Source organism: Camelus dromedarius, chromosome 5, assembly GCF_036321535.1.
Source record: "Camelus dromedarius isolate mCamDro1 chromosome 5, mCamDro1.pat, whole genome shotgun sequence".
Classification (NCBI taxonomy): domain Eukaryota; kingdom Metazoa; phylum Chordata; class Mammalia; order Artiodactyla; family Camelidae; genus Camelus; species Camelus dromedarius.
The window spans coordinates 51,757,882-51,783,465 of record NC_087440.1 but is presented as its reverse complement, the minus strand read 5'-3'; the positions used below and the strand labels follow the sequence as shown (position 1 = coordinate 51,783,465).

The following is a 25,584-nucleotide window of genomic DNA, read 5'->3' as shown; positions in this document are numbered from 1 at the left end:
TGCTCACCTGGCAAATTCCTACTCATCTTTCAGGGCTCAGATAAAGAATTACCTAAGTACCCAGTTTCCCAAAGTATGTATATTTAAATACAACATAAAATTTTTTAAATGTCATGTTTTATTTCACGCCTTGTCTATACATCTCTCTCTCCTCACTAGTTTGAACTTACTGAGATCAGTGATTATGTTTAATTAGTCATTCTATTTCTAGGACATTAAAAATTCCCTAACTCAATAAATGTTTAATTCATTATGGATAGATTAATGTGGGGGTTTATTTTAGAATAATGATTTCATTATTTTTTTTACCATGAAACATGCTATTAGAAAAAGAAATGAAAACAATATTAAAAAGTACAAAAAGAAGTAAATTTTTTTAAAAAGTTCAAATTCTACCACTTATAAATTCCCATTGGTAATATCAATCCAGACAGTTTTCCTATTAATGGCTTTTAATTTTTAATTTGGCTTTTATATTTTTATCAAAGTTGTACATGCCCATGGTTTAAAGAGAAAAGCGGTTCTGTGGGGCTGATTGTAAAATCAGTCTCCCATTTCCACTTCCCCAAAGCAATTCTATCCCCTTGCCTTTAATTGATTTTCTGGATATTTACCGCCGTATCTGTAGTAACATGCTGTTATTGCTGCTTCGTGATTTTCCTCTTTACAATTGTTTATCGACTCACCACTACTGAAGATGAGAATCTCGCCCACTTCCTCACACAAACTTCCACCCGCGCCACACAAGCACGTTTCCTGTGCCCCAGTCTCTCTACATAATTACACGGTAATTCCCACTTGCTCCGCAATCAGTGTTTACATATTTTGACCCTGTCAACGCTACAGACAGCTGATCTGTGCATATACAGGTCATCATCTAATGGTTATTTTTCCTCTCCTTGAAAAGTTTTTGTTTTTCTTGGAGTTAATAATTTTGTTTGCTTGGTTTCCTGAGTACTTCCCCCTAATTTATCCTACACTCTACTCCAGCTGTAGAAATTTCCTCCCAGTATATTCAAACGGATTAGGTATTCTGCTGACTTGGTTTTGAAGTCTCTTCTGGATGGATCTCTCCTGTTGGCTGTGCCACTGTCACCTTGGGACCTACTTTCCCCATCGTTCTGAGGACCTCTGTGCTCATATACCCTCCGGGGACATTTGTTTCCTGGATTCCAGTCTGGCTCGCTCTTTCTCTCTCTCTCTCTTTTTTTTTCTTTCGTTTGCCCCTTTGTTTTGGTAGTACACATGCTTGGGGCTTCCTGGAAAAGGATGCATGTGAGGTGAATTTTTTGAGGCCTTGCAGTTGGAAAATGTCTTTATTCTGCCCTCACATGGTAGTTTGCCTGGATACCAAAGACTCAAAGATTTTGGTTTTTTTAATCACTTAGTTTTTGGTGTCGCTGAAAAATACAATTCAGTTCAGATTCTTGATCTTTGTTTGAATTCTGCTTTTTTCCCCTTTGAAAGCTTTTAGTCTCCCTCCCTCTTTCCCTTTCTTATCCTCCTATCTCCAAGGGCACTAAAAGTTTTGGGGGGTGTGCTTTGGTGTGGGTCTGTTTCAACTCATCATGCCTGGGTACCCTTTCAGTCTGGGAGCACAGGACTCCGGCTCTCTGAGAAGTGGTCTGGCATTAAACATCCTCAGCGAGTATTCTAGTTTCTTATCTTTTATATTTATCATCTCTTTGTCTTCTTGCTCAAGTTTCTGGGCCATCACAACTCTTTTCTTCCAGTCTTTCTACTGGATTTTTCATTTTGGCTATTATGTTTTAATTTGCAAGTAATCTTTTTTCCTCCAGGTATTTTCTTAAAGCATCTTATTCTTAGTTCTTGAATGCAGTCTCTAATCAGAGGATATTGGTGGTATTCCTATAATATTCTTTTCTCTAATCTCTGTTTCCTTTAAGTTGGCTTTTGTTTGTTTGTTATTTTGACCTCTTTTAGAAGTTTTTCTTAGATGTCCAATGATCCTTAGCTGCCCACTAAAACTGAAGAACAAGGTCCCTACAAGCTTTAGGGAGCTTTAGGCTTCACTGTCCTGTGACCTGCTGGGGCCTTTTCCTGGTGGAGCTCCTCATGTCAGTGTCTTTAGGTCCTCCCTCCTGGGCTGGTCAAACTCCCTAGACAAGACCCTTGCAGCTTCCTTCCTGGTGGAATTAATATTGGCTGCCTGTGTTCTAAAATTTGATTGGGAGGAGAAGGCTAAAAGTGTCAGCATTCAGTACATAAACTTTCACTGAGCCCTCTTCCCCCAGTTTCAGCATGGTGTGGGGCCCCTGCCTTCAACTGCACCTGCTGCCCTCCAGCTCAGAGACCCGTGTTTTACCATCTCTCAAGAATATCTCTCCAGCTTCTGCCTGAGTTGGCAAAGGATACTGCTCAGCTAAGGGAACTGGAGATGAAGTCTGGGGCCACCTGCTTCTTAGGCTCTCAACTAACCTTTTTCCTCATCCTCACCTGTACTTCTAAGAGCACCCAATGCTGACAATTCCTGTGCTTTTTGGGGGCTTCAGTGTATACACTGGGTTGCTCTTTTGGCTTTTCTCCACTACTCGGTCAGGATCTTCTGGTTCAATTACCATTTATCCACCTGTTCTTCAGCTTCTAAAAAGTTGTTGCTGTTGTCTTCTCTTCGCTCCCTTCATCCTTTATGAGTCTGCTTTTTAAAAATCCCTTCACCATCATTCTAGTGGAGTTTCAGGAGGCTCAGGCTTGGCATTCAGCCTGTCATATTCCACCAGACATTCCATGGGCTTTAGCCTTAAAGTCCCCTGAGCAGGAGATGCCAGCCACTTTCTGGCCACATCTAATAATGTGAGCCAGTCTCACTCAGTCTCTCTGGTTTGAAGTTTTTTGAAGGGAAGGAACTAAGATTGAAGCAGGAGTACTTTGTGGTGGCTGCTACCTTGCAAGATGTCATCCGACGTTTCAAAGCCTCTAAGTTTAGCTCCAGTGATGGTGCCGGAACTTCATTTGATGCCTTCCCAGATCAGGCAAGTATTCAGTCTGTAAACACAGATGGGAACAGCTCAGAGGATCGGTACCTCCCATCAGATTTACTCCTCTGTCTCAGTCAGTGCTAAAAAAGTTCAGTATCTATATACAAAACAGAAACAAATTCATAGACAAGGAAAACAAACCTGTAGTTATCAAAGGGGAGGGGTGGGAGGGACAAATTAGGAGTATGGGATTAACAGATACGCACTACTATACATAAAATAGATAAGCAATAAGGATTTACTGTATCGCACATGGAATTTATTCAATATCTTATAATAACCTATAACAAAATAATCTGAAAAAATATATCTAAAACTGAATCACTATGCTGTACACCTGAAACTAACACAATATTCTAAATCAACTGTACTTCCATTAAAAAAAAAAAAATTGAGTAAGTAAGTATGCTTAAAGCGTTTCCCCAGGAGGTGGACGTTTTGCTTGGTGTAGGGATGAGGGAAGTGTCAGGACAGGGAAGCCAGACCCAGGCCACCGGGCACCTTCATGTTGCTCTCTTTTCCCCACACAGGTCGCCATCCAGCTGAACGACACTCACCCCTCACTCGCCATCCCAGAACTGATGAGGATTTTTGTGGATATTGAAAAATTGCCCTGGTCCAAGGTCTGGATGGTTTGCCTTCTTTTTCCTTTGACCAGAATATCTGTGGCTGGGAGATTTTGCCAAAAGCTCCTTTTACAGTTTTTCACAATAAGTTACTGTTGCAAACTTCCAACCGTTGAAAGTCAGTCTGCCCTGGTGCTCACATTTCTCAGTCCTTACTGCTTTTCAGGGAATAAAACTAAGAAATAAATAAACACATTCCTAATGGAACACAGCTTGGTAGCTATATTAAGGCTTAAACTGTGTTCACCATTTCTGTGTCTGAAAGGAGTCTAAATTAAACTCTTAACTCAGAATACAGCCACTGAAATTGTCCTCATTGATTTCAAACATACTTTGTACTTTCTTAGAACATTACTTAAGTTTTATTCCTCAAATTTTGTTTAATAAATGAAAGTTAGAATAATATATTGTGGGACACAGTGGAGGCCGAACAGTGGAATGGTGATGCGGGTTGGTAAAAGAATTTACCAGAGATAAAGTATGAGAATAGAAAAGGAGTTTATTAGGGTACGCTGCCATAGACAACAGTGGGTGACACAGACGAGGGGTGCCTGTGTGAGCCCCAAGAGCTGTTATTGGGGTGTTTTATAAGGTTGGGTCACAAGGTGCCTGATCGGCTTGTGCACAGTCTCTGACTGGTTGTAGGTGAGGTAAGAGTTTTAGAGTCAGTGAAGGGCAGTGGGGTCTATGACTCTGATAAGGTGGGCCAAAACAAGCCAGCCTGAGCTATAGATTAGGCATTACCTAGGGCTATCGGTTTGTTAGAGCAAACATACCCAATAAAAAATGTACTTTATCTGTTGAGAAATCACAGGCAGACATCTGAGAGCCCAGGAATGGGGGTCCTTGGACTTTGAAGGATGTCATTTGGCCCAGCATAATAGAGAAGATTTATCAGCATGCTGTCTTAAGTTTTATGCTACAGTTTTATTGCTTCCCCACCCCAAGCCCCCCCAAAAATAAAACATGTTCCCACTGTCTAGACCGTTCAGTAACCTAGTGGAATTGATCATGTCTAACTGTATACCCGCAGATAGAACTGTCCAGTTGCAGATGGACGGGAGTTGAGGAAATGTCTGGCCTGTGGGATGGGGTGCACCTGCGGGCAGGCTGTCCGCAGGGCAAAGCTGCTGACCACCCCCCCACCCCCATTCCCCTCAGGCATGGGAGATCACCCAGAAGACCTTCGCCTACACCAACCACACTGTGCTCCCTGAAGCCCTGGAGCGCTGGCCTGTAGAGCTGGTGGAGAATTTGCTTCCTCGACATTTGCAAATCATTTATGAGATAAATCAGAAGCATTTAGATGTAAGTCATTTTGAGAGACCAATAACCCTTTTGCTGCGGTCTTCCCTCCTCCCAAATTTGAGGCCCAAACATCTTTCAGTCATTGATACTTCAAAAGCATGCAAGTCTGGTGGGGCTGTGTTAAAGATATCTTTTTAAAGTACTAAAATGGAAGATGGCATCTCCCTAGGGCTAACCCAACCCCTTTCTGTGGGAGTGAATTTTATATTCGCACCATCAAAGACTTCACGGGGGAAGTAAATGATGTTATCCCCGGTTGTCATAAACCTGAGTGACCAGTGAGGCCTTTCTCTTCCTTTGCCTAGAAAATTGCTGCCTTGTTTCCTAATGATGTCGACCGTCTGAGAAGGATGTCTCTGATAGAAGAGGAAGGAGGCAAAAGGATCAACATGGCCCATCTCTGCATTGTGGGCTCCCACGCTGTGAACGGCGTGGCTAAAATTCACTCAGACATCGTGAAGACCCAAGTGTAAGCCTCCCTCCCTGTGGTCGTGGGTCTCCACTGCTTCATTCGTGGGACAGTGCCAGTGAATGCAGGGTCACATTTGGAGATGAGGAAAGGCCCCGTTAAGATGTATAAAAGTATTTTCTTCTATACAAAGAACCCTTCTCTAAAAAGAAAAGGCCTTCCTCTCTGAACCATCCTAATTCTAGACTTAGGAGCCAAAAAAAAACCCTATTCCGCGGAGAAGTCTGGTATCTATGTCAGAGCCAGGAAATCGTCTGGTGATTAGATTTGGGATTTTTCTTGTAATTACTTTGAATTGCAAATGGATTTTTATTTAGAATGACAGCCATAGCTGCTGTCAGCCCCTCCCTCCACCTTTATTTAATCTTTCTAAGTCTGCACTTGGCTTCTTGAATATGACTCTGAACTCCATTCAGCATGCAGGAACCTGCCGTTCCAGCCAAGTTCAGTGATTTCTCTCTTCTGTCTCCAGATTCAAGGACTTCAGTGAGCTAGAACCAGACAAGTTTCAGAACAAAACCAACGGGATCACTCCAAGGCGCTGGCTCTTACTCTGCAACCCAGGGCTGGCGGAGTTAATAGCAGAGGTAGTCAGGAAGCACTGAGGGGAGGGGAGCCCTGACTGGAACGCAAGAGGCGGAGAGTATACTTATAATTTGCAAATCCAGTCTGCGTCTCTGAGAGCCAGAGGCTTGTGCAGTCCCATGGGGCCCCGCTTGCTTTCATTCTCCACTGGAGCCATCCTGAAACTCTTAATTCTTGTAAAAAAAAAAAAGAAAAAAAAAAGCCCCACATGTAATGTTGTGTGTTTTGGGGGGGGTAATTAGATTTATTTATTTAATGGGAGTACTGGGGATTGAACCCAGGACCTGTGCATGCTAGGCATGCACTCTACCACTGAGCTACACCCTCCCCCAAGCCTCACATGTTATGTAACTGGTCCTGGTTAACAGCACTCATGACATACAGATGGAAGATGGTACCCTTCTTAATAAAACAGGGTAACAGAGGGCATAAACAAGTAGAATCTGTGTTCTTTGTCACCCTCTTTGGGTACGTTTTCTGTTTTTAACACTTAATACCCCTGAAACTACATGTAAGATTCTAGCAAAGTGTTTCTCCTGCACAGCATTTCTAGCATCTTCTGTGAGTGAAGCCATTCTGTGTCCCGTGGGGCAGGGGTAGGCGAGCTTTAGGGGAACGTGAGCACATGCCACAGGCTGACAGAAACTGCTCGTTTGGGCTTGACTGCCATCCCTGATTAATGTCACCTTTTCCTTTAAATGAAAAGAGAATTGGGGAGGACTACGTGAAAGACTTGAGCCAGCTGACGAAGCTACACAGCTTCCTGGGTGATGATGTCTTCCTCCGGGAAATTTCCAATGTGAAGCAGGTGGGGCTTCCTGGTGTGGGTTCCTTCCCCGCCACTTGCTGGGAGGGTTGGGGCCCCAGTCTGTAAACATAGACCGCCCACCTGATGCTTCTGAGCCCAGAGGGCTCTGGCACCATGCACTGTCTCCACAGGAGAACAAGCTGAAGTTTTCTCAGTTCCTGGAGAAGGAGTACAGAGTGAAGATCAACCCGTCCTCCATGTTTGATGTGCAGGTGAAGAGGATCCACGAGTACAAGCGGCAGCTCCTCAACTGCCTGCATGTGATCACCATGTACAACCGTGAGTCGCCCGCAGCCACCACCACCCCCCGCCCCCAGGAGGAAGCCGTAGTTCCAGCGTAGCTCTCACCATCCCAGCCGTCACCCATCCTCCGCTCCATCCACTTCTCCATCTTTTTCAGGCATTAAAAAAGACCCCAAGAAGTTATTCGTGCCCAGAACAGTGATCATCGGTGGCAAAGTAAGTTGATTCTCTTCACTAGGGACTTGCCATTCTCATCTCATCATGCCTGTCTTCCAACATGTGTTCCCCACTCCTCCCCAAGGCTGCCCCAGGATATCACATGGCCAAACTGATCATAAAGCTGATCACTTCAGTGGCGGATGTGGTGAACAATGACCCCATGGTTGGAAGCAAGTTGAAACTCATCTTCCTGGAGAACTACAGAGTGTCTCTTGCTGAGAAAGGTAGGGCCCTCCTCACAAACCCTGCGTGGCCAGGGCAGATTCTAGATTACACGCTACAGAAAAATGGAGCCACTGACCTCAAGATAGAAGGTATCACCTTTAGCTAGAATGAGGCCCTAAGCTAAGAACTTGTAAGGTGACTCAGCTGACACTGAGATGACTGTCCCCACAGTCAACATCACAGACTACAGTTGCCAGCACATTTTCCTCCCCACTGGTCAGAGCTGGGTGCTGGAGGAAGTGGCTCCAAGATTTTGGTAATGTACACACTGTGCTCTACTAATAAAAAAAAGAGTCTTCAGTTCCCAGCCCCAGTTTTGTAGTGGAACACCCATTCCCCAGCCCCTAGATACTCTGATCACCTCATGGAGGGAAGGGCTGTTTTTGCTCATGTGGCAACAGAGAATGAGGGCAGGTGTCAGGCTGCCAAAGCCGGAGGCTTAGATGTGCCTCAGATAGTCTCTGAGAGCAGGCATGGAGTTCCCACGTGGAGACAGCTGGACTGGCCAGAAGCCAGCATCCCTTTCTCTTCCACGGGGACCTTTGCTTATTTGCATCGCAAAGCATGATCCACATGCAAATGCTAATGCTGTATTCACCCTTTTCCCAAATTGAAAAGGGACCTTTCTCTTCTTGAGGTGTTTTTGGGTCCTCTGATGTTACTGTTTAAGAACTGTCAGCATAAAGAAAAATGAGCCAGATTCTTATGGATGCAAATGAAGATATATATCTAATCCACAGATAAGCTCTCAAAGTAAAGCAGAAAATTGGTCTGACCCTTTGAGACTGGTTGGCGGTGGGCGGAGCTGCAGGCAGCACTAATTTGTGTGTAAATCAGGCCGAAAGGTCGGAGGCTTGCTGTCAGGCCCCAGGCACACCTCCTTACCTGTGGCTTATTTCCCCGCAGTGAAACTGGAAGGAGGGCGGTGAGAAGTGGAAGGAATGACACAATCCAATTTCCCCAGATTGCGAAAGAGGGGTTGGGAAAGATTCTGAATTTTAAGAATCAAGAAAGAGAAGTTTCAATGTATTTTGTAAAGTTACAAAATAGAAGAAATAAAAATAAAACTATAACAAAAATTGAAAGGAAGAAGGGGAAGAAGAGAAACTCAGTGTCTATGGAAACATTAATCAGTCAATCTAAGAAAGAAATGGAAAATTTTATTCGAGCCAAATTGAGGATTATAACCTGGGAATAGCCTCTGAGAAAGCTCTGAGAACTGTTCTGCTCCCAAGAAGTCCAAGCACAGTTACGTAAGCTTTTTGAGACGGAGGGCTTTACCTTAAATGTCGTATTACTGACAGTTTACACAGTTGAGACCTGCCAAGTACAAAGTGGTGGGTCATGCGACCCCTTACAAGATGAGGAAGGAATGTTATCCTTTAAGGAGTTGTCTTGTTGGTGCTAGGAGCATGTTGCTTTTTATGGGTGAACAGGTATTTCTGCTGATGGGGAAGTTTGGCTGATGCACAGCAGAGGGGAGAGGAGGCTAAAGGGCAGAGAAAATTTTTTATGTTTAAATTTTTCTTGTCTTGCCATAACATATGAATTTTATTTCCCAGTAGTGTCAACTTTTATAGCAGAGGTTCAGTAGGTGTTCTTTAAAGCTGATTGACGAAGAGAGAGTAGTACAAGCATATAGTTGTTTAGCCTTGTGGCCATGACCGCCAGCACAGCGCATCAAAACAGGGCAAAAGTGGTTGCCTGAGTCAAAGGGAAGAGTGCGATCTATCCTGCTACACTGTCTGATGTTCATCTTGATGCACAAGTCCCACTGTAGCAAGCAAAACAGGCCAGCTAGATGGACGCTCGGACACCATACGAGCAGATCCAGAGAGACGGAGTCACTCATTCTAGCCTGCCTTCTTGCAGTCATTCCAGCCACAGATCTGTCGGAGCAGATTTCCACCGCAGGCACGGAAGCCTCGGGGACAGGCAATATGAAGTTCATGCTGAATGGGGCCCTGACCATCGGGACCATGGATGGGGCCAACGTGGAAATGGCCGAGGAAGCCGGGGAGGAGAACCTGTTCATCTTTGGCATGAGAGTAGAGGACGTGGCTGCTTTGGACAAGAAAGGGTGAGAGAGCAGTCCTGCTTGTTGGGCAGGTGTCTCCCCAGGAGGGTGCCTGCTCACCCAGGTGTACCACTGGGGCAGGTCACAGGAGGTGTGGCAGCAGAACACCTCCCGTGAGTCCCATCTCCCTGCTGACCACCGACGAGTCCTGGTACACCCAGCAAGTGAAAGTAAAAGGGGTTTGGGCCCAGGTACGTGGGGTCATTGCTATTTGTCATCAGCCATGGCAGAGCTGGCCTCGTGAGCTAGTCACTTGTCCGCATCTGTGATTTTTTTTCCTTTATCAAAAAACTGAACTGGTATGTAGTTGAAGTTTTTGCCTATAACTTAAACCATCTGATGTTGCTTTACAATCTCAAAGAAATGGACTAAAATATAGTAGAGGATAGGTCTGGTTGTATAGAAGTACCTGGAATACTTGTTCCACTTAATATCAAGATAGGTTTATTAACCTGGATAAAATAAGAAATAAAGAAACAGTCCAAAGGAACCACAGGGATCACAAAATTTGGAGGGTGTCAAATGTACTTCCCAACCCTTGGGAGTAAATTTTCACTCAGTAGCAAAAAATTCAGGATTTGTGAGTCCAAAAACCAAGTGCACACTTGTTTAGGGCTGTAAAGTCTGCTTTGAAATGAATCCTCCTGTATTTTACCAGATTAGACTGTTGCTCTGTGACGAGGAATTTTATTATCTATTGTCCTTAGTGTCTTTCGTTACAAGGAACTAATCAAATTTAGTGGGGAAAAAAAATTTCAGGATCTGGTTAAACATTATTTATACCCCCGTTGAACTCCACAATGACTGCTGTAAGTGCCAGTATTTCTGAATGCATTTTTCACAGCTAATGGGGTGTCTAGTGTTTTGTTAATCACAGACACTAACAGAACCTTTTCTCATTCTCCTCCCCAAATCCCATTCCACAGGTACGAGGCAAAAAAATATTATGAGGCACTTCCAGAGCTGAAGCTGGCCATCGATCAAATTGACAAAGGCTTCTTTTCTCCCAAGCAGCCCGACCTCTTCAAAGACTTAATCAACATGCTGTTTTATCATGACAGGTGAGTTCCCAAAAGAAAATGGAGCTATTTGGGCTGTGACAGGGGACGAGAACGTCTTAAACTAAATACAGCACAGCTGGCCAGATTAGCCTAGATCTGTGATCCGATAAGCTAACCCAGGCTTGGAAAGAAAAACTAGACATTGTCCACTAACCATGCTGGGATGATTTAAGCATAAGACCCACAAATCTGGGATTCTTCTTCTCCATCCACTGGTGTACCCAGCTTTCAGATGCATCCGTATGATGCTGCTCTTACGTGTGGGAAGAACCATAGAAAGGCTGAGGGCTGGTTGAAACCCTTGTGAACAGAAATACCAGTTTGGTAAGCCAGCCATGCATTAAGCATTAAGCAAAAGAGAATTTTAAATGGAATCTTAGTACACATCTGTTAATGAACTTTCTGTTTTGTTTTTTCCTTCCGATTGCAAAAAAACCAACAACAAAAAACAACAGGTTTAAAGTCTTTGCCGACTATGAAGCCTATGTCAAGTGTCAAGAAAAAGTCAGTCAGTTGTACATGGTGAGTACACTGCCGAGACTTACAAATGAAACCAGTTTACTACGGTAGCTTAAAATTTTGGTTTCTTTTTTTTTAATCTAAAGAACAGGTCCCCACTAACCAATCAAAAAAGGGAATTGAGGCAGTTCTCTAGGTTTTTTCAGATCAAAATTTGACTTTTTTCAAGTTCAGGCAGAGATTGGGATTTGAGATTTCAGTAGCAGTTGTAAGTTTTTTAATATCCAAGTAATAAGTCACAAATAATTCAATATGTATTAAGCACCCACCATGGAGCCTGCATGTCCTAGAAACTAAGAGTGTGAAGCCAAATTAAATACTCACTTTACCCACTCATGTATTCAACAGAGAGGCACTGGGGCCTCCTCCACATTAGGCTCCATGCTGGGCACTGACGCCGGTGTGGACGAAGTCTAGCCCCTCCCACCTCCTCCCCTCAAGGAGCCCGTTTGGTGCCAGGTTCCTTAACCAGAAGTACATCAGAATCATCAGATTTTGCAAAGTATAGATGCCCCCTCCTCTGAGAGATTCTGACCAGTAGTGACTGGGATCACCATCAGTATTTGAAAAATCTGCTAAAATAATTCTAAAACTGAGCCTTAGCTTATTGGGAAAGTGTCGACCCCTTAGTCTTTGAAAATTGCAAAATAAGTACCTCTCCTGGACAATCCAAGAAGTGAGGCCAGATGAATAGACTATAAGTGTATAGAAAGAGAGGAGGTTTCATGTTTGAATTTTAAAAAAAGAAAAAAGAAATGAAACAAGAAAGACTATACTTTACTAGAAAGAAGGAAAGAAAGAAAGAAAGAGAAAAAGAGAAAGAAAGAAAGAAAAAGGAAGGAAGGAAGACAAAAAGAAAAGGAAAAGAAAAAGACTGGTGGAGGAGGGTATAGCTCAAGTGGTAGAGCACATCTTAGCATGCATGAGGTCCTGAGTTCACCTGGGTTCAATTCCCAGTACCTCCTTTAAAAATAAATAAATAAATAAACCTAATATCCTCCCTGACCAAAAAAAAGAAAAATTAAAAGAAAAAGAAAAAGGCTAAAGTCATGTGAGTAACCCTTCACATGCGAAGTTATACACCTTTACCAACTAGCCCAGCCCTCTCGGTGCATTTAATAAATGTATGGAAAGGCGATCATCTCTGATAGGAAAGACTTTGAGTGAACGGCAGACACTACAGAAGAAAAGACACAGGAGGAGGCTGGCTCTGTGCCAAGACTGCAGCGTGCCCTTGCCTACTGAGTCTCTGCTTTGGCTCTCCAGCTGGAAAGCCGTTATGTGGCAGAACAGTGGGAATCCATAAAATGCCCCCCTCATGCCCTTTGACACATCAGTAACCACTTCCAACAGAAACATACTTCGCTAACATTTCTTTCTGCTCCTTTCCCAAAGCCAGGTGACAAGGTAGTTCCTAGGGTCATCTCACATATCCCACTGGGGTTTTAAAATAGGACCCTTTAAGGTCCATGCTGCTTAACAGCAGATCCAGCCCCTCAAAAGTGTATATAAACCAGAGTTTTATATCCTGCCCAAGGGCAGGCAGTGCTAGAGTTAACGTGGAGTGGCTCACCTCCAGCCTCCTGAACCCTGGAGACAGTCACATCAGCCTCCAAGAACTCAGATAGGAAGGGAAATGGCCATCTCTAGCCCCTTCCTCTTGATCTCAGCCCAGGCTTGTATGCAGAAAAGCTTTAAAGGAAAAGAAATGGATGTAAAACAGAGCAGGAAAGGGCAATGTGAGCGAGGGCAAGTACAAATGTGAATGTCGGCTTTCCACAATGGTGCCTTCTGTTAAAATGATGGCCCTAATCCAAAGGGTGTCCCCCTTGAAGCCCAGCATTTGGTTCCATCTTTCTCGTTCATTAGTGCAAATTGCAGTTTTTAACTCTTCACAGTAATTGTATTGTTGAGGCTTAGAAAACATGTCCCACATGGTTGGGAAGTTTAGTCATTATCCATTTAAATAAAGAACATGAAGAGAGGAAGCTTTTATTCTCTCATTTTAGTAAGTTCCCAAAGTCTGAATAAATCAATTTCCGACTCTGCTCTGCAGTACCTTAAGGAATGTTGGTAGTTTTAGTTTTTCTTTTAAATACTTACAGTGTATTGCTATTGGTTTTAAATAATGTTTTGGTCATTTCCATTGAACTCTTTCTTCAAGCTCTTTATAAAATCATGAGGCTATAAAATAAATAGCTTCTTATAATTCTTTTACATAAAATTATGAGATTTGAATGTTATATATTTTATTAAGGATAAAGCCTTAATTGATCCTATTTTCAAATCCCAATGGAGTATTTGGGATTCAGTGTAAACCTATGGGAGCGTCTACCTTCAGATAGAACAGGAAAAGAGGAGTCAGTGAATCAAGTCTCCCATGGGATTACCTGCCTGCAGGACACCTAATATTCTAGAATAGTATTTTTCAAACTTTGACTGTGAGCCCCAGGGTAAATCTCTTGCATGGCATCTAGCGGACAATGAATGTGATACCCTTTCTTCTCCCTGCTGTTTAAAGGGAGATGAGGTGTCATCATTCAAAATGAAGCATGGGAATACGGCTTCCCTGCCAAAACATTGTAACCACAGCAAAAATTATCAATTAGGGAACTTACATCCATGGTTTCTCTAAAAGTGAAAAATACTTTCTTTTCATTTGTAAGAGAAATATGATCTTAAATAGGAGAAAAGCACGGTCTGCCCTATCCAGCTCTCAACTCTGAAACAAGTGTGTTTACGATTCACTGCAGTTTACTCCTGTCACTTTCCCATGAGTTGTGCTTGGATGTGCTTGGCTTGATGTTTGTCATAAAGCTTAGTGGGGACTCGGACCCTGAGCCCTAGGTGCTTGTGTTGCTTACAGAATCCAAAGGCTTGGAATACCACGGTACTCAAAAACATAGCCGCCTCAGGGAAGTTCTCCAGTGACCGAACAATTAAGGAATACGCTCGGGACATCTGGAACATGGAGCCTTCCGATATAAAGATTTCCCTGTCCAGTCAACCTAGCAATGGGGTGAACAAAGCCAATGGAAAGTAAGTTGTAAAATGTCCCTAGAGAAAAAATGCTTCTTACTGGACTTGAACATTTTTATGACATTCTTTGATTTTATTTTGTTAGCTAATAATCCATTAAGTATCTCCAGGAATTGAGAGGGGAAAGTGTATGACTCTATTAGGGCTAAAAATAAATTGTCAATTCCCAAAGGCTTCATGGGTGCCAAAACTCACTATTTTGTAGCAGACTGAGTAGCACACAAGGACTTTCCCCAGTGCAATGCTGAAAGCTTAGAAAATTGCTTGGAACTTTTTAATGCCATTTAAGTTAACTAAACTGAAATACAAATTATTTAACTACATTGGAGCACCTTTCTTATACTGCTGTCTAAGTCCAAATCGAAGACCACCTAATCCACAAATATCCCCAGAATGTTTGGTAACTATACATTTTTAGATGGGATCCAATTTTTACCAAACTCTGACTCTCCACAGTGAAGTTTCAGCATGTTCCACAAAGTAGAATGTGATAGCTGAATGAGAACATTCCCTGATGCCCAGCATCCATGTTTTCCCTTACTAAAATGACAAGTGACTTGTAGAAATGCCAATGACTTCGGCTTATCCAAGCAGCCCAGGACAATTTTACATTTAAAATACACATCACAGGCGGTGTTTGGACCAAGTCTTCACTCTCCACTGCTCTCAGACCTCATGCCCACTGCTGGCTCAGGAAATCTCTGCAGAAAAAAGACCTAGATGAGGTCACATGCTTTCCCCAGCTCATGAGCTAAGACAGCCAGACCAGCCCTAATTGCATTTAGCAAAGCAATGCTTACCTCACCGTTTTTAACAGCATGGGGCATTTACAGAGGAAGTTGTGTTGGAAGCCGGGAGGAAAGATCACCATCCTGACCCTCTCTTTGTTCCTGTATGCGCTGTGAGCAATTTCATAGAGCTGCAAGGGGCAGAAAGACAAGGACCCAAAGGCTGATCATCAAAGCTGCTGTTTTTCTAGTCTAATTTTCCTAAAAGGGTATGGAAACAGCCAACTTAGGGAGTTAGTTCCATTAAGTCGGGGCTAGGGACACTTTCCACATCCCCAGGTGCTGCCTCTGCAACCACAGAACTGAACGCTGCCAGCCCATATGAAGCAGGGACAAGACCTCATCCTGCCCTGCCCATACCACCCTGCAAGGAGACAAGGAATTGCAGTGGGCCCCCTCTATTTGTTGAAAAGAAAAGAAACCGTGTCCCTATTCTTAGAGCCACTGCAAGGAGAGACTGTATGGAGGTTCTCAGAGCAGCCTGGGATCTTCTGTATACTTGCAGAGCCCAAGACCCAGCTGAGGAATCGAGATCTGCCACAAACACTCCTTTGAGCTGAATAGCTTAGCACACTGATGCTTACTGTATACACCAGGCCGCACGGTGATTTAGGGATGCAGAAAATCCCTCATAATGTCAGAGACCCTTCTTTAGGCTCTAGCCAAAGTTTGGCTGGCTGAGAAAATGCTGAAGTAAGTATAGTGTGTTTCCGTCGGCCGCTGAGCTTAGTTTACCTTTCTTCCAAACTCCACAGGCACTGTTTTGTCATCCTCACCATGTAGGATGAGAAGGGGAGAAGACAGGAATTTAACACTAGGAACAAGTAGAAGAAAAGCATTCAGTTCCAGGATTGTACATTGGGATTTCTCCTCTTCTAAGTTAAAGCTTTAGCAAAACATGAGGTTTGCCCAAAATACAAGAACGCCCTTTCTTTCCCTCCCGGGAATAACAACTTCACATATAATAAGCTTCATACAGTAACTTCTTTTTCCTTCAGGCAAGATTCTTCTGTTTACTCACACAGTTCAATTAGTTATTTAATTTATTCCTACATGGTCTTTGAAAATAGAGAACAAAAACACTGAAACACTGAATTTGTACAGAATTAAAAGAACCTCATTTTTTTCCGTAAGATATTCTACCTTATTTCTTAATATCTAGAATGTTTTAATTAAAAGACTATAACAGAAAAAGAAAATAACTCAAAACCCAAAAATAAGAACTACCACAGGACAAAGAACTCTTTATAGCAATTTATTTATGTTTCCCCATAAATACATGGCATGGACATGTGATTAACAAGTTCGATTAGCTTCCTGGTCAACCTCCTGTTTGTAATTTAAAAAGGATATGACATGAATGATGACTTGTTTCTCACTCTAATAAATAGTACTTCCCTCTCCCCGCCCAAATTCTGATCCCACCCACCCTGCCACAGTGACTCACTGTTACTCTTGAGAATGTTAGATCCCTCAAGTGTGTTGAAATAGAAGAAAGGACTGATAACGACTGCCTATGTGTAGGCACTCCTAGGTTCTCCAACTGTTTTGGTTACACAGGGAATGAGGCCTACAATTCCTCCAAGGAATGTTAGGCTAGACCCTCCAGGACCTTTCAAAGGTCCTGTTATGTCCTAAACAACTCCCTTTATAACATCAGAGGAAGTACTGAATTAGACAGAAGGATAATATCAAATACTAAAAATTTGTAGATACCTTATCCCTAATCCTAGTGCCCATCTAAGAATTTCCATCTACTCATTCAGACTTTTTGTCTACCCATTCAATCAGCTACATGATAGTTACCCCTAGAATCCTGTAGGTAATAGTAATAATGGACATCTTTATATCATTAAACTTACTTTTCATCATTGGGGAAGACTATTTTGTCTTTCCTCAGGGCATCCATAATTGTGCGTAAAAATCCTGGAAGGTTCCGGTAAATCTATTTTTTTAAAAGGAAAAAAATTAAAACATGGCACATAGCTAAGTCATTTGCTATAGTTTCTCACTATGAACTGTAGCAATATCGAGAGTAGTGACTTTCTAAATATAATAAACTTTTTTTTGAAAACAAAACTTAATGATTTTTAAAGTAATTCATGTCATTGTAGGGAATTTAGAAAAAACAAAAAGGAAGAAAGAAGAAACAAATCACACATAATCCCACCATCCATACATAATCGCTTTTAACATTTTGTTTTTACTTATCTTTTTTCAGAATAAATAGCACCACTACCTTATTTCTTCATACTTGTAAAGGAGAAGTGATATGCATAATCTAAAAATCGCTTCTGTGGTGAACTACAGAGTAGTTAAGTGGTTTAGTTGAGGAACGGAATATTCTGATTAGTTGGAAATCCTGGTAATGTATACAATACAGAGATAATTGGTTTTAAAGGATTTGAACATTATAAACTCTGTTGAATATGCTTTAATGCTGCAATGTTTTTAAAAGGCATTTTAGGTTTTAACAATGACCACAGGACTCCAAATATAACATTTCCTCTTTAATGGCAAATTCCAGTAAATAAAATGCTAGCTAAATATCAGCTCTTACCATATTTTGATTAAGTTGATAGGTAAATAAGTTTTATGCCCTAAAAATATCCATTTCAACTAAAAATGAGGAAAGGACAAAAAACCTAAGCAACTCTGCACCTTTCTTAAGCTTTTAACCCTGCCTCCAAACTGCAGCCCAAGTCCATTCATTTCTCTCCGTTTCCACTAATCCCCCAGCCTAACCCTCCTTCATCTCTTGCTTGGGTTATACCAACAATCCCAGGTCGCCCTGCCATAACCCAGTGCCCGCAGGGCGTTTTAACGGGCAACTCTCATCACATCACTCTTTTGCTTCACATCCTCCAAAGGTTAAACCCACGTGTCACCTTGGCCTTCAGGGCCCTATGGAATCTGGCTGCAGCCTCTGTCTCCTGTCACTCAGCTCCCATCCACCCTCAGGCCCTGCTGCCTTCTGATCCTGGAGCTCATCAGCCTTGACCTCACCTCAGGGCGGATTCTCCCATGATACCTTGCTGCTTATCATGCAGATCTCAGCTTGGATGGCATTTCTTCAGAGACCTCTTCCCTAACCAGCGATCGAAACTTGCCCCTCCCCCCCACCCAGTCATTCTTCCCTCTCACATCATTTTATTTCTTTTACAGCATTTCTCACTAATCAAAATCCTCTTATTGCCCACTTGTCTTCTATCTGCCTTTCCAGCAACTATACAAACCTCATAGGAGGATGGACCACACCTTTCTTATTCCCTGTGGTGTCCCCAGAACCTGGGAAAGTTCCTGGGACCTAACAGACACTTGATAAATATTTGCTAAAAATGGAATGAGTCTATTGTGCAAATATCCCAGAGGTACACTTTAAGCTATTATCTGTCATTTTCATCTTCCTGTGACTGAATTTCATTCAGAGTTTATTCCTTGGAATAGACTCATGAAGAGAAAAAAACCAGCAAAGTATTGCATATGTTCCTCTGTGGTGCCTGAGCGGAGAGTGGGGTGCAGTGTCGTAAATGGGACATTGCCGAGGGAAGGGAGGGGGAACAGAATAGGGAGGCTGAGGCCGGAAATGCAACGTCTGCTTCACAGTTTAAAAAGTAGAGAATTGTGTTCACTGTACAAGCACTTTCTACATTGTGTGCATCACTGCTCCTTTATGAGTGCGGGGAAATAAGAATTAGTGGTCGTTGCCTCAGCCCTTGAGTGTGTCCTTGGTTGTGGTCTCCCACTTTGAGCTGTAGTCATGTAGAGAATAGTAACTTGCAAAACATAATGAGCTAAAAATAATTTTTTTCTCTGATTTTAAAAAGTAATTCATGTCATGGTGGGGAATTTGGTAGGGAAATGCGTATAGAACGTGCAGGTGGGGGCCAGTAAAGATGAATTCCTGCTTCCCAGCTATGCTATAGGCCTGCTGTTTGCAGGAACCTGTGGGCTTTCGGGGGGGTCTGTCTGGCCTGCAGTTCGGCATGGTCTCACAGCAGATGACTTGCATTTGGGGTGCGGTCTGGAGATCCTAACACTGCCTCTCCTTCCTTCCTTATCTCTCCTCTTACTCATACTAAGGGAAAGATTTCTCATCTCTTTTCTTTGTCTTCTGGTTCTGCTACCCCTGGAATCAGGACTCTGAGAATTCAGTAAAGTGAAGCTCTTCAGCAATTCATCTAAAATTCCAAAGGAGTAAGAAGAAAGCAGCCCCGGTCAGTCTCCTCCTGGTACCCGCCTCCTCTCCAGCCAGGGGTGCCCCTCAAGACTCAGAGGTCAGACCACCCTCTCCAGCCCAGACCATGGTGAGGGCCTCCTAATTGGTCTCCCTGCCTCCTCTCTGTTCTGAAATTCCACCAGATGAATACTCTTTAAATACCCGTTACCTGAAATCTGCTGTTACAAAGCTTTGGGAGTAGAACAATACCTACTTTAAAAAACAAACAAACAAAAAAACTCCTGTCTTGGCTGCGAGCCCATCCACATCTGGCCACAGTCTTTCCTGCCAAAGCCTGTGTGCATTCTGTCTGTCTGCCTGGGGTTAGAAAATGTGGGACTGAGTCCCACTTCCTCTCTGTGGGCTGCTGGGCAAACCTCTCAGCCTCCCTTCTCCCTCAGCTCTCAGTGGCGGCGGCAGTGATGCCAAACCTTGGGCTGCTGTGAGAATTTAAAAGGATGACAAGTGTATAAAGATCTTACATGGACTCTCAGGTACTTGATGACACATTATCGCCCCATTCTGGCAATGTGCCTTGGCCCACATGCCCCCCTCCTCTCTGTTTTCTAACTGCGCTCCCTCACCTTCAGGAAAGGAGCTTACATCCTATCTCCCTGTGCATCTTCCTTGGTCACACCTGCACACAATACCCTTCTCTTCCCTGAATTCTCCCTACCCTGAAATTACTGCTCTGGGCCCTCCCCTGACACCTCGCTTAGTCTACTCTGTAATAGAAAGGGTGGGACAAAGGAACAAGCATTTGTTGAGTGCCCACTGACAGCTGGGTACTTTGCATGGATTATTTTACTTAATTTAACCTTCACAACAACCCTATGCAGTAGCAACCTTATAAAAATAAGGAAAACACAACAAAAGGAAGTAATATACTCAGGTCATAATTGGTTAGTGGCAGAGGCCAAATTTGAACTCAGATCCTAATCCGTCCAGCCTCAGAGCCCATGCTCTTTTCCACTGTGCCCTGCTGCCTCCCATTCTGAGTAATGAGATTGATTCCACAGTGATACATGGAAACCTCTGTCGTTACTTTGTATCCCCCACTAATTTCCTGTCTCCACAATGAGACAGGAAACTTCTTGAGGGTAAGGACCTATGCCTTTTACTACATCCATATGTCTCACACATGTACACTTCCTTATTCAACAGTAATGTTCAGAATTACGGCACTTCACTGATAATAAAAATAACTAATGGCCATTGAGTGTTTACTCTGTGTCAGGCACTAGCATACATGTTTTTCATACATGAATTTATGTAATTATCCCAACAATCTTGAATACACTATTATTACCCCCATTTTACAGATGAGGCAGTTGAAGCATTAAAAACCATGAGTCAGGGTGGTGGGTATAGCTCAGTGGTAGAGCACATGCTTAGCATGCACGAGGTCTTGGGTTCAATCCTCAGTACCTCCATTTTTTTAAAAAGTTAAAAAGAAAAAAAGATTCAGCAGTTACACTGGAAGCCAGAAGGCAACAGGAACAGTGCCTTCAACATTCTGTTGGGGGCAGGGCAGGGGGAACTCTTTCTAACCCAGAACTCAGCCAAAATACCATCAACTGTGAAAGAGTAGAATAAAAACATTCTTACACATGCAAGGATCTCAACACCCCCCCCCCAAAAAAAAAAAAAAAAAAACTACTTGACTCTCCCTTATTCAGAAGGCTACTAGAGGATGTGGCCACCAGAATGAAGGAATATGCCAAAAAAGAGAACAAGATCTGACCAGGAAAGCAAGTGAATCCCCAGGATGATTCCCCAATGACAACCGCACAGCAGACCTAAAGAGCACCAAGTCCATACTGAAGCAGGCCAGAGGGCTCTGGGAAACAGGAGATGAAACCAACAGAACATCCATGTGTTTGAACATACTGAATGTTTGTGTTAGAAGAGATTAGACAACTGGCAAAGAATCAAGATTAAATTAAGGATTGAAAAAACCAAAACTCTCATTAGTCTAAGGTCACATAGCTGTTAAGTGACACCCCTGGGGAAAAACTCAGAAAGTCTGACACCAGAGCCATGGTTCTTAAAAAAATTTTTTTTAACTTTCTGGGAAGAAGTCAGAGATATACCAAGTCAGTGAGGTCTTGAGTGGTCAAGAACCCAGAGAGAAGGGAAGCCCAGAGAGGTGAGCCTGACACTCAATACCACTTTTTCTCCTTGAGATGCAGCTGCCAAGTCAGAAGAAAGCCAGAAAGTAGAGGCAAAAGAACACAGAACAGATGACACAAGTAGGTATTACCTCTTATAATATACAAAAATCCACACCTGTGGATTATAGCTCTAAATGTAGAAGGTAAAACAGAACTTCTAGAAGATAGCATAGAAGAGTTATCTTTAAAAAAAAAAAAGGACACTTATTAAAAGTATTAACTATAAGAAATGGTAAACTGGCTCAGATGTTTAGAAACATCTCTTCATCACAAGAAACCACTGAGGGAGGAAAGAGAAAACAAAACAGTAGAATGTATGTGCAGTGCAAGTAATTTTCTAATGACTCATCCTATAAAGAACTTCAACAAATAAAAAGAAGGACAATTCAATTTAAAAATGTTTGCAAAAGACATGAAAACATATCTAACAAGAGATGGTATCTAAATGGCTAATAAACATAAGGGGGAAAACACCCAGTTTCCTTGGTTATCAGGGAAATGTAAATCAAACCACGATGATATCAATATGAGGGTCAGGTTGTGAAGCAATTGGAACTCTCATACACAATACGTGGGAAAGTAAAGTGGCCATCACCTGCGAAAACTGTTTGGTGCTAATAACCACTAGAGGTGAACTGTATTTTCCAGCATCGGCTCCTAGGGTATGCACCAGTGAATACTTAGACATTTACAGACGTTCAAGGATGTTCATAGCAACAGTGTTATTAATTATCCCAAACAGAGAACAACTCAAAAAGATAAGAAGTACGGTCTAGTTCACGGGAGGAATAAAAGACCTTTGGCCCTTAATAAGCCACTCAACCCATTAGAAGAAAATAAAAGGACTACAAAATCCAAAAGCCACTGTGCCCCTCTTTACTAGCAACTGGCTAATAACCTGTCTCAAATTAGAGTAACTTAGAAATATATAAGCCTAGTTAAGAAAGAGGCCATAGCTAATCAACAGAAGTGTGTGGAAATAGCTACGTCTTGACGTCTTGTGAAGACGAACCAGAGACTCACCTTCAACAAGGGATAATTGATGGTCGCATCCCACATGTTGGTAAATGGAGCTTCCAGGATAATAGCGTCAACTGGGGATCCTTGAGAATAATAAAGAAGAAATAACTCCCCTACCATATTTAAATACTATCTTTCCTAAATAAGGGGTCCTCAAGGTCTCGTCCATGAACTACCTGCATCAAAATCATTTATGAATCTTCTTAATAATGCAAATTCATGACCCCACTTCAGACTTGAGTCAGAAGTCAGAATCTCAGGGAGGGTAGGGGGTGTGAGAATGTGCATTTTAACAAGCACTCTCACTAAAGAGATTTCATTTCTCTGCACTGATCATTGAAAATCACTACCTTCCCCTCATACACAAGCAGATTTTCATGACTTGGGTAATTGAAGGAAGCAAAGTAGTGCAGGAAGGGAGAGTTCTGCAGAGACTGACTAGGCTGTTTGGCCAACACTCCCTCCGAGACCAAAAGGTCTAGATGTTGGAGTTACCGTATATGGACTTTAACTTACTGAAAATAACAAATGGTAAAACAGTAAAATATTTATTAAAATTTTAATATTAAGTCAAATTTTATATAATGAACTGTGTGTAATATGTAAAATATATATAAATATATTTAAACTAGTGCACAAAGAGAAAAATGTCTGGAAGACTCAGAAAAAAACACTGGAGACATATAGGCCATGGGGACAGATCTAAAAAATTTCCGTGTAACTATAGTCACAGAGAAAGAGAAGACAAAGAACAGAGCAGACATAATATTTGAGGATATAAAGACCAGCAGTCTTCCAAAATGGATGAACATCAAGCCACAGTTAAGATGTGCTATGACTCCCAAGCAGGATAAGAACTTAAGAACACCTAAGAAAATCTGAGTAAAAATGCTGGAAAACAAAGACAAAAAGAAAATCCCCAAAATCACCAAAAGCAAAAGTAAACACTATCTTCAAAGGAGCAATAGTAAGACTGGCAGCTGCCTCCCTAACAAAACAGGGAAAGCCAGAATAAAGTGGATGACAAAAGCTTCAAAAGGCTGAAATAAAATTATTGCCACTCCAGAGGCAGCGTGCGGCTCAAGTGGTAGAGTGCATGGTTAGCATGCATAAGGTCCCAAGTTCAAGCCCCAGTACCTCCATCAGGAAAAAAAGAATCTGACAATAAATAATTAAATAGACCTGATGACCTCCCCACCAAAAATAGAAGTTTTTTTTAGAAATTACTGCCACCCTAGAACTCTATGCCCAGTGAAAATATCCTTCAAAAGTTAAGATGAAATAAAGACATTTTCAGGCCAAAACTGAGAGCATTCTTCACCAACAGACAGGCAGACAAAAATCCCAGATGGGAAGCACAGAGATGCTGTAAGTAATAAAGAACAAAGAAAAGGGTAAATCTAAATATTGACTTTATAAGAATAAGAATGTTTTATGGAGTATTTGTAGAGAGAAAATGAAAATACATGGTAGCAAGAGTTCATAAATCCGGGATGCAAATGGAAATAAAATGTTCTAAGATAATGCATTATCCAGGAAGCAAAGTACTCATTTTTTCATGAATTCAGTTCAGACAATACAGCATTGCCAACACCATGAAGGAGGTGTGCACAGAGAGTTATGAGAGAGCTTATAGGAATCTTGAAGTGACGTTCATTTTATTAAAGTAAGTAGTAAGTCCGTAGATAATTAAGATTGTGTATCACAGGTGACATGCTTTAAAATGCTTATGTAATTCTGGGTGGAGGGTCTAGTTCAAGTGGTAGAATGCATGCTTGGTATGCATGCTTAGTATGCATGAGGTCCTGGGTTCAATCCCCAGTACCTTCTCTAAAAATAAATAAACCTGATTACCTCCCCTATCCCCTGCCAAAATAAAATAATTAAATAATATGATGATAAAATGTTTACGCAATTCAGTCTGACCTGTATTGCCAAGTAAGGTTTAAGATAACGCAAGAGATTTGTAAGCTTTTAAGGCGCATCAGCATCACGTGGTCCTAGTTACAGAGATTCTAGTTCATGAAAACAGCCAGGATCCAGGACACTTAGGTTAATAACAAACGCCCCCAGAGATTCTGATAAAGGCAGTTCTGAGAACACTCTGAGAAACACGGACATAAATATTATGTAAGAAGGGCCGCAGAAAGCAAGTCCTGCTTATTATTTCATAATGTATTAATTTCCTCTCCTATAATCCAAATTACTCCATAATAACACTTATTATCTCTTCACAATGAGGGCCCTTTCAGGGTAATTTGAACTCTTTTCTTAGTATTTACTTTCAATTTCATAACTCTGAAAAGCAGCTATTGTTTTATATTAAATAGAAAAAAGGAAGTCTGTTAGACCTAAAGTTGGGGTGCTTTAGGTATCTCTGAGTTCAGCATATGCACAATAGTCTCTTGATTGTTTTTATTTTCCCACCTCCAGCCAAGAAATTATACCATATAAGCATCTTATCGTACCTTTCTCTTCCAGAACTTTTGCAGCATTTGTTGCAACTCTGTAAAGCAATGAAAGTGAGTGCCAGTGCAAAGCAGTAACTCTATAGTCAAGTAAATAGTACAAAACACAACATCCAGTATGAGCATCTAATGAAAGCTCTGGACCCTCAAATGCATGTAGACACAACATTTTGCATAGGATTTCAAGGGGTTCCACTGGCCCTAAATAAGAACCCTTTTATTTAAAACTCTCAAGGAGCATTCTGGAATGGGCTTCAGTGTCATAGATAATGACAGAGCTAAACCCTCCCTTGTGTTACAGAAAGGCACGCTGTTGTGCTAAGGTCACTAGCCACTTGTGGGATGTAACAGACACCAGAGAAGAGTCCCCGTCTCCAAGCTCAGGGGTCCTTCCCCCGCTCACTGCTGCCTTTGATACGACACTCACACCCCAAGAACCCCATCTAGGGACCAATCTTAGGACCTCCAGACCCTACTTACGCTGTACCCAGAGAGTGGCCCCAGAAACACACGGGGGTGGTACCACTTCTCGCCTTGGTCCATTCATAAACACAAACAGTGTCTGCAATCAGCCCCTCCTCCGTGGGTTTACCTGTCGAGTCCCCGAACCCTGGCAGCAAGAAAAGGCAAACACAGTATCACCACCTCCAAAATAAGGGTCATCAAAAGCCTCCTGCTTATTGAAAAGTCTCTGTACACTGTTTCTAACACGTACCTCTGTAGTCAACAGACAAGAC

At 42.2% G+C, this 25,584-nt stretch overlaps 2 protein-coding genes across 4 annotated transcripts in view; one reads left to right on the top strand and one right to left on the bottom strand.

Moving 5' to 3' along the window:
* PYGL (glycogen phosphorylase L) overlaps nt 1–25,584 on the top strand; it is a 49,310-nt gene that overhangs the window by 21,842 nt on the left and 1,884 nt on the right. The window contains exons 8-21 of one of the 3 annotated variants that reach the window (XM_031453711.2): nt 2,850–2,993; nt 3,530–3,622; nt 4,787–4,933; nt 5,239–5,402; nt 5,875–5,989; nt 6,694–6,795; nt 6,927–7,074; nt 7,196–7,254; nt 7,340–7,481; nt 9,355–9,562; nt 10,486–10,620; nt 11,076–11,142; nt 14,006–14,178; nt 19,106–20,400. In XM_031453711.2, the coding sequence (XP_031309571.2) occupies nt 2,850–2,993; nt 3,530–3,622; nt 4,787–4,933; nt 5,239–5,402; nt 5,875–5,989; nt 6,694–6,795; nt 6,927–7,074; nt 7,196–7,254; nt 7,340–7,481; nt 9,355–9,562; nt 10,486–10,620; nt 11,076–11,142; nt 14,006–14,178; nt 19,106–19,124 (1,716 nt within the window). In that variant the 3' untranslated portion in view covers nt 19,125–20,400. Of the gene's footprint in view, nt 1–2,849; nt 2,994–3,529; nt 3,623–4,786; nt 4,934–5,238; nt 5,403–5,874; nt 5,990–6,693; nt 6,796–6,926; nt 7,075–7,195; nt 7,255–7,339; nt 7,482–9,354; nt 9,563–10,485; nt 10,621–11,075; nt 11,143–14,005; nt 14,179–15,721; nt 17,519–19,105; nt 20,401–25,584 lie in introns of those variants that run through there. The other 2 variants (XM_031453710.2, XM_064485949.1) reach the window with 2 other exon arrangements.
* Nucleotides 14,250–25,468, bottom strand: ABHD12B (abhydrolase domain containing 12B). The gene is made up of 6 exons (XM_064485950.1): nt 25,328–25,468; nt 24,848–24,885; nt 16,829–16,911; nt 15,702–15,780; nt 14,979–15,097; nt 14,250–14,879 (listed from the first exon to the last, which is right to left on the bottom strand). The coding sequence occupies exons 1-6, from the start codon at nt 25,392–25,394 to the stop codon at nt 14,852–14,854; spliced, it is 414 nt and encodes a 137-aa protein (XP_064342020.1). The 5' UTR covers nt 25,395–25,468; the 3' UTR covers nt 14,250–14,851.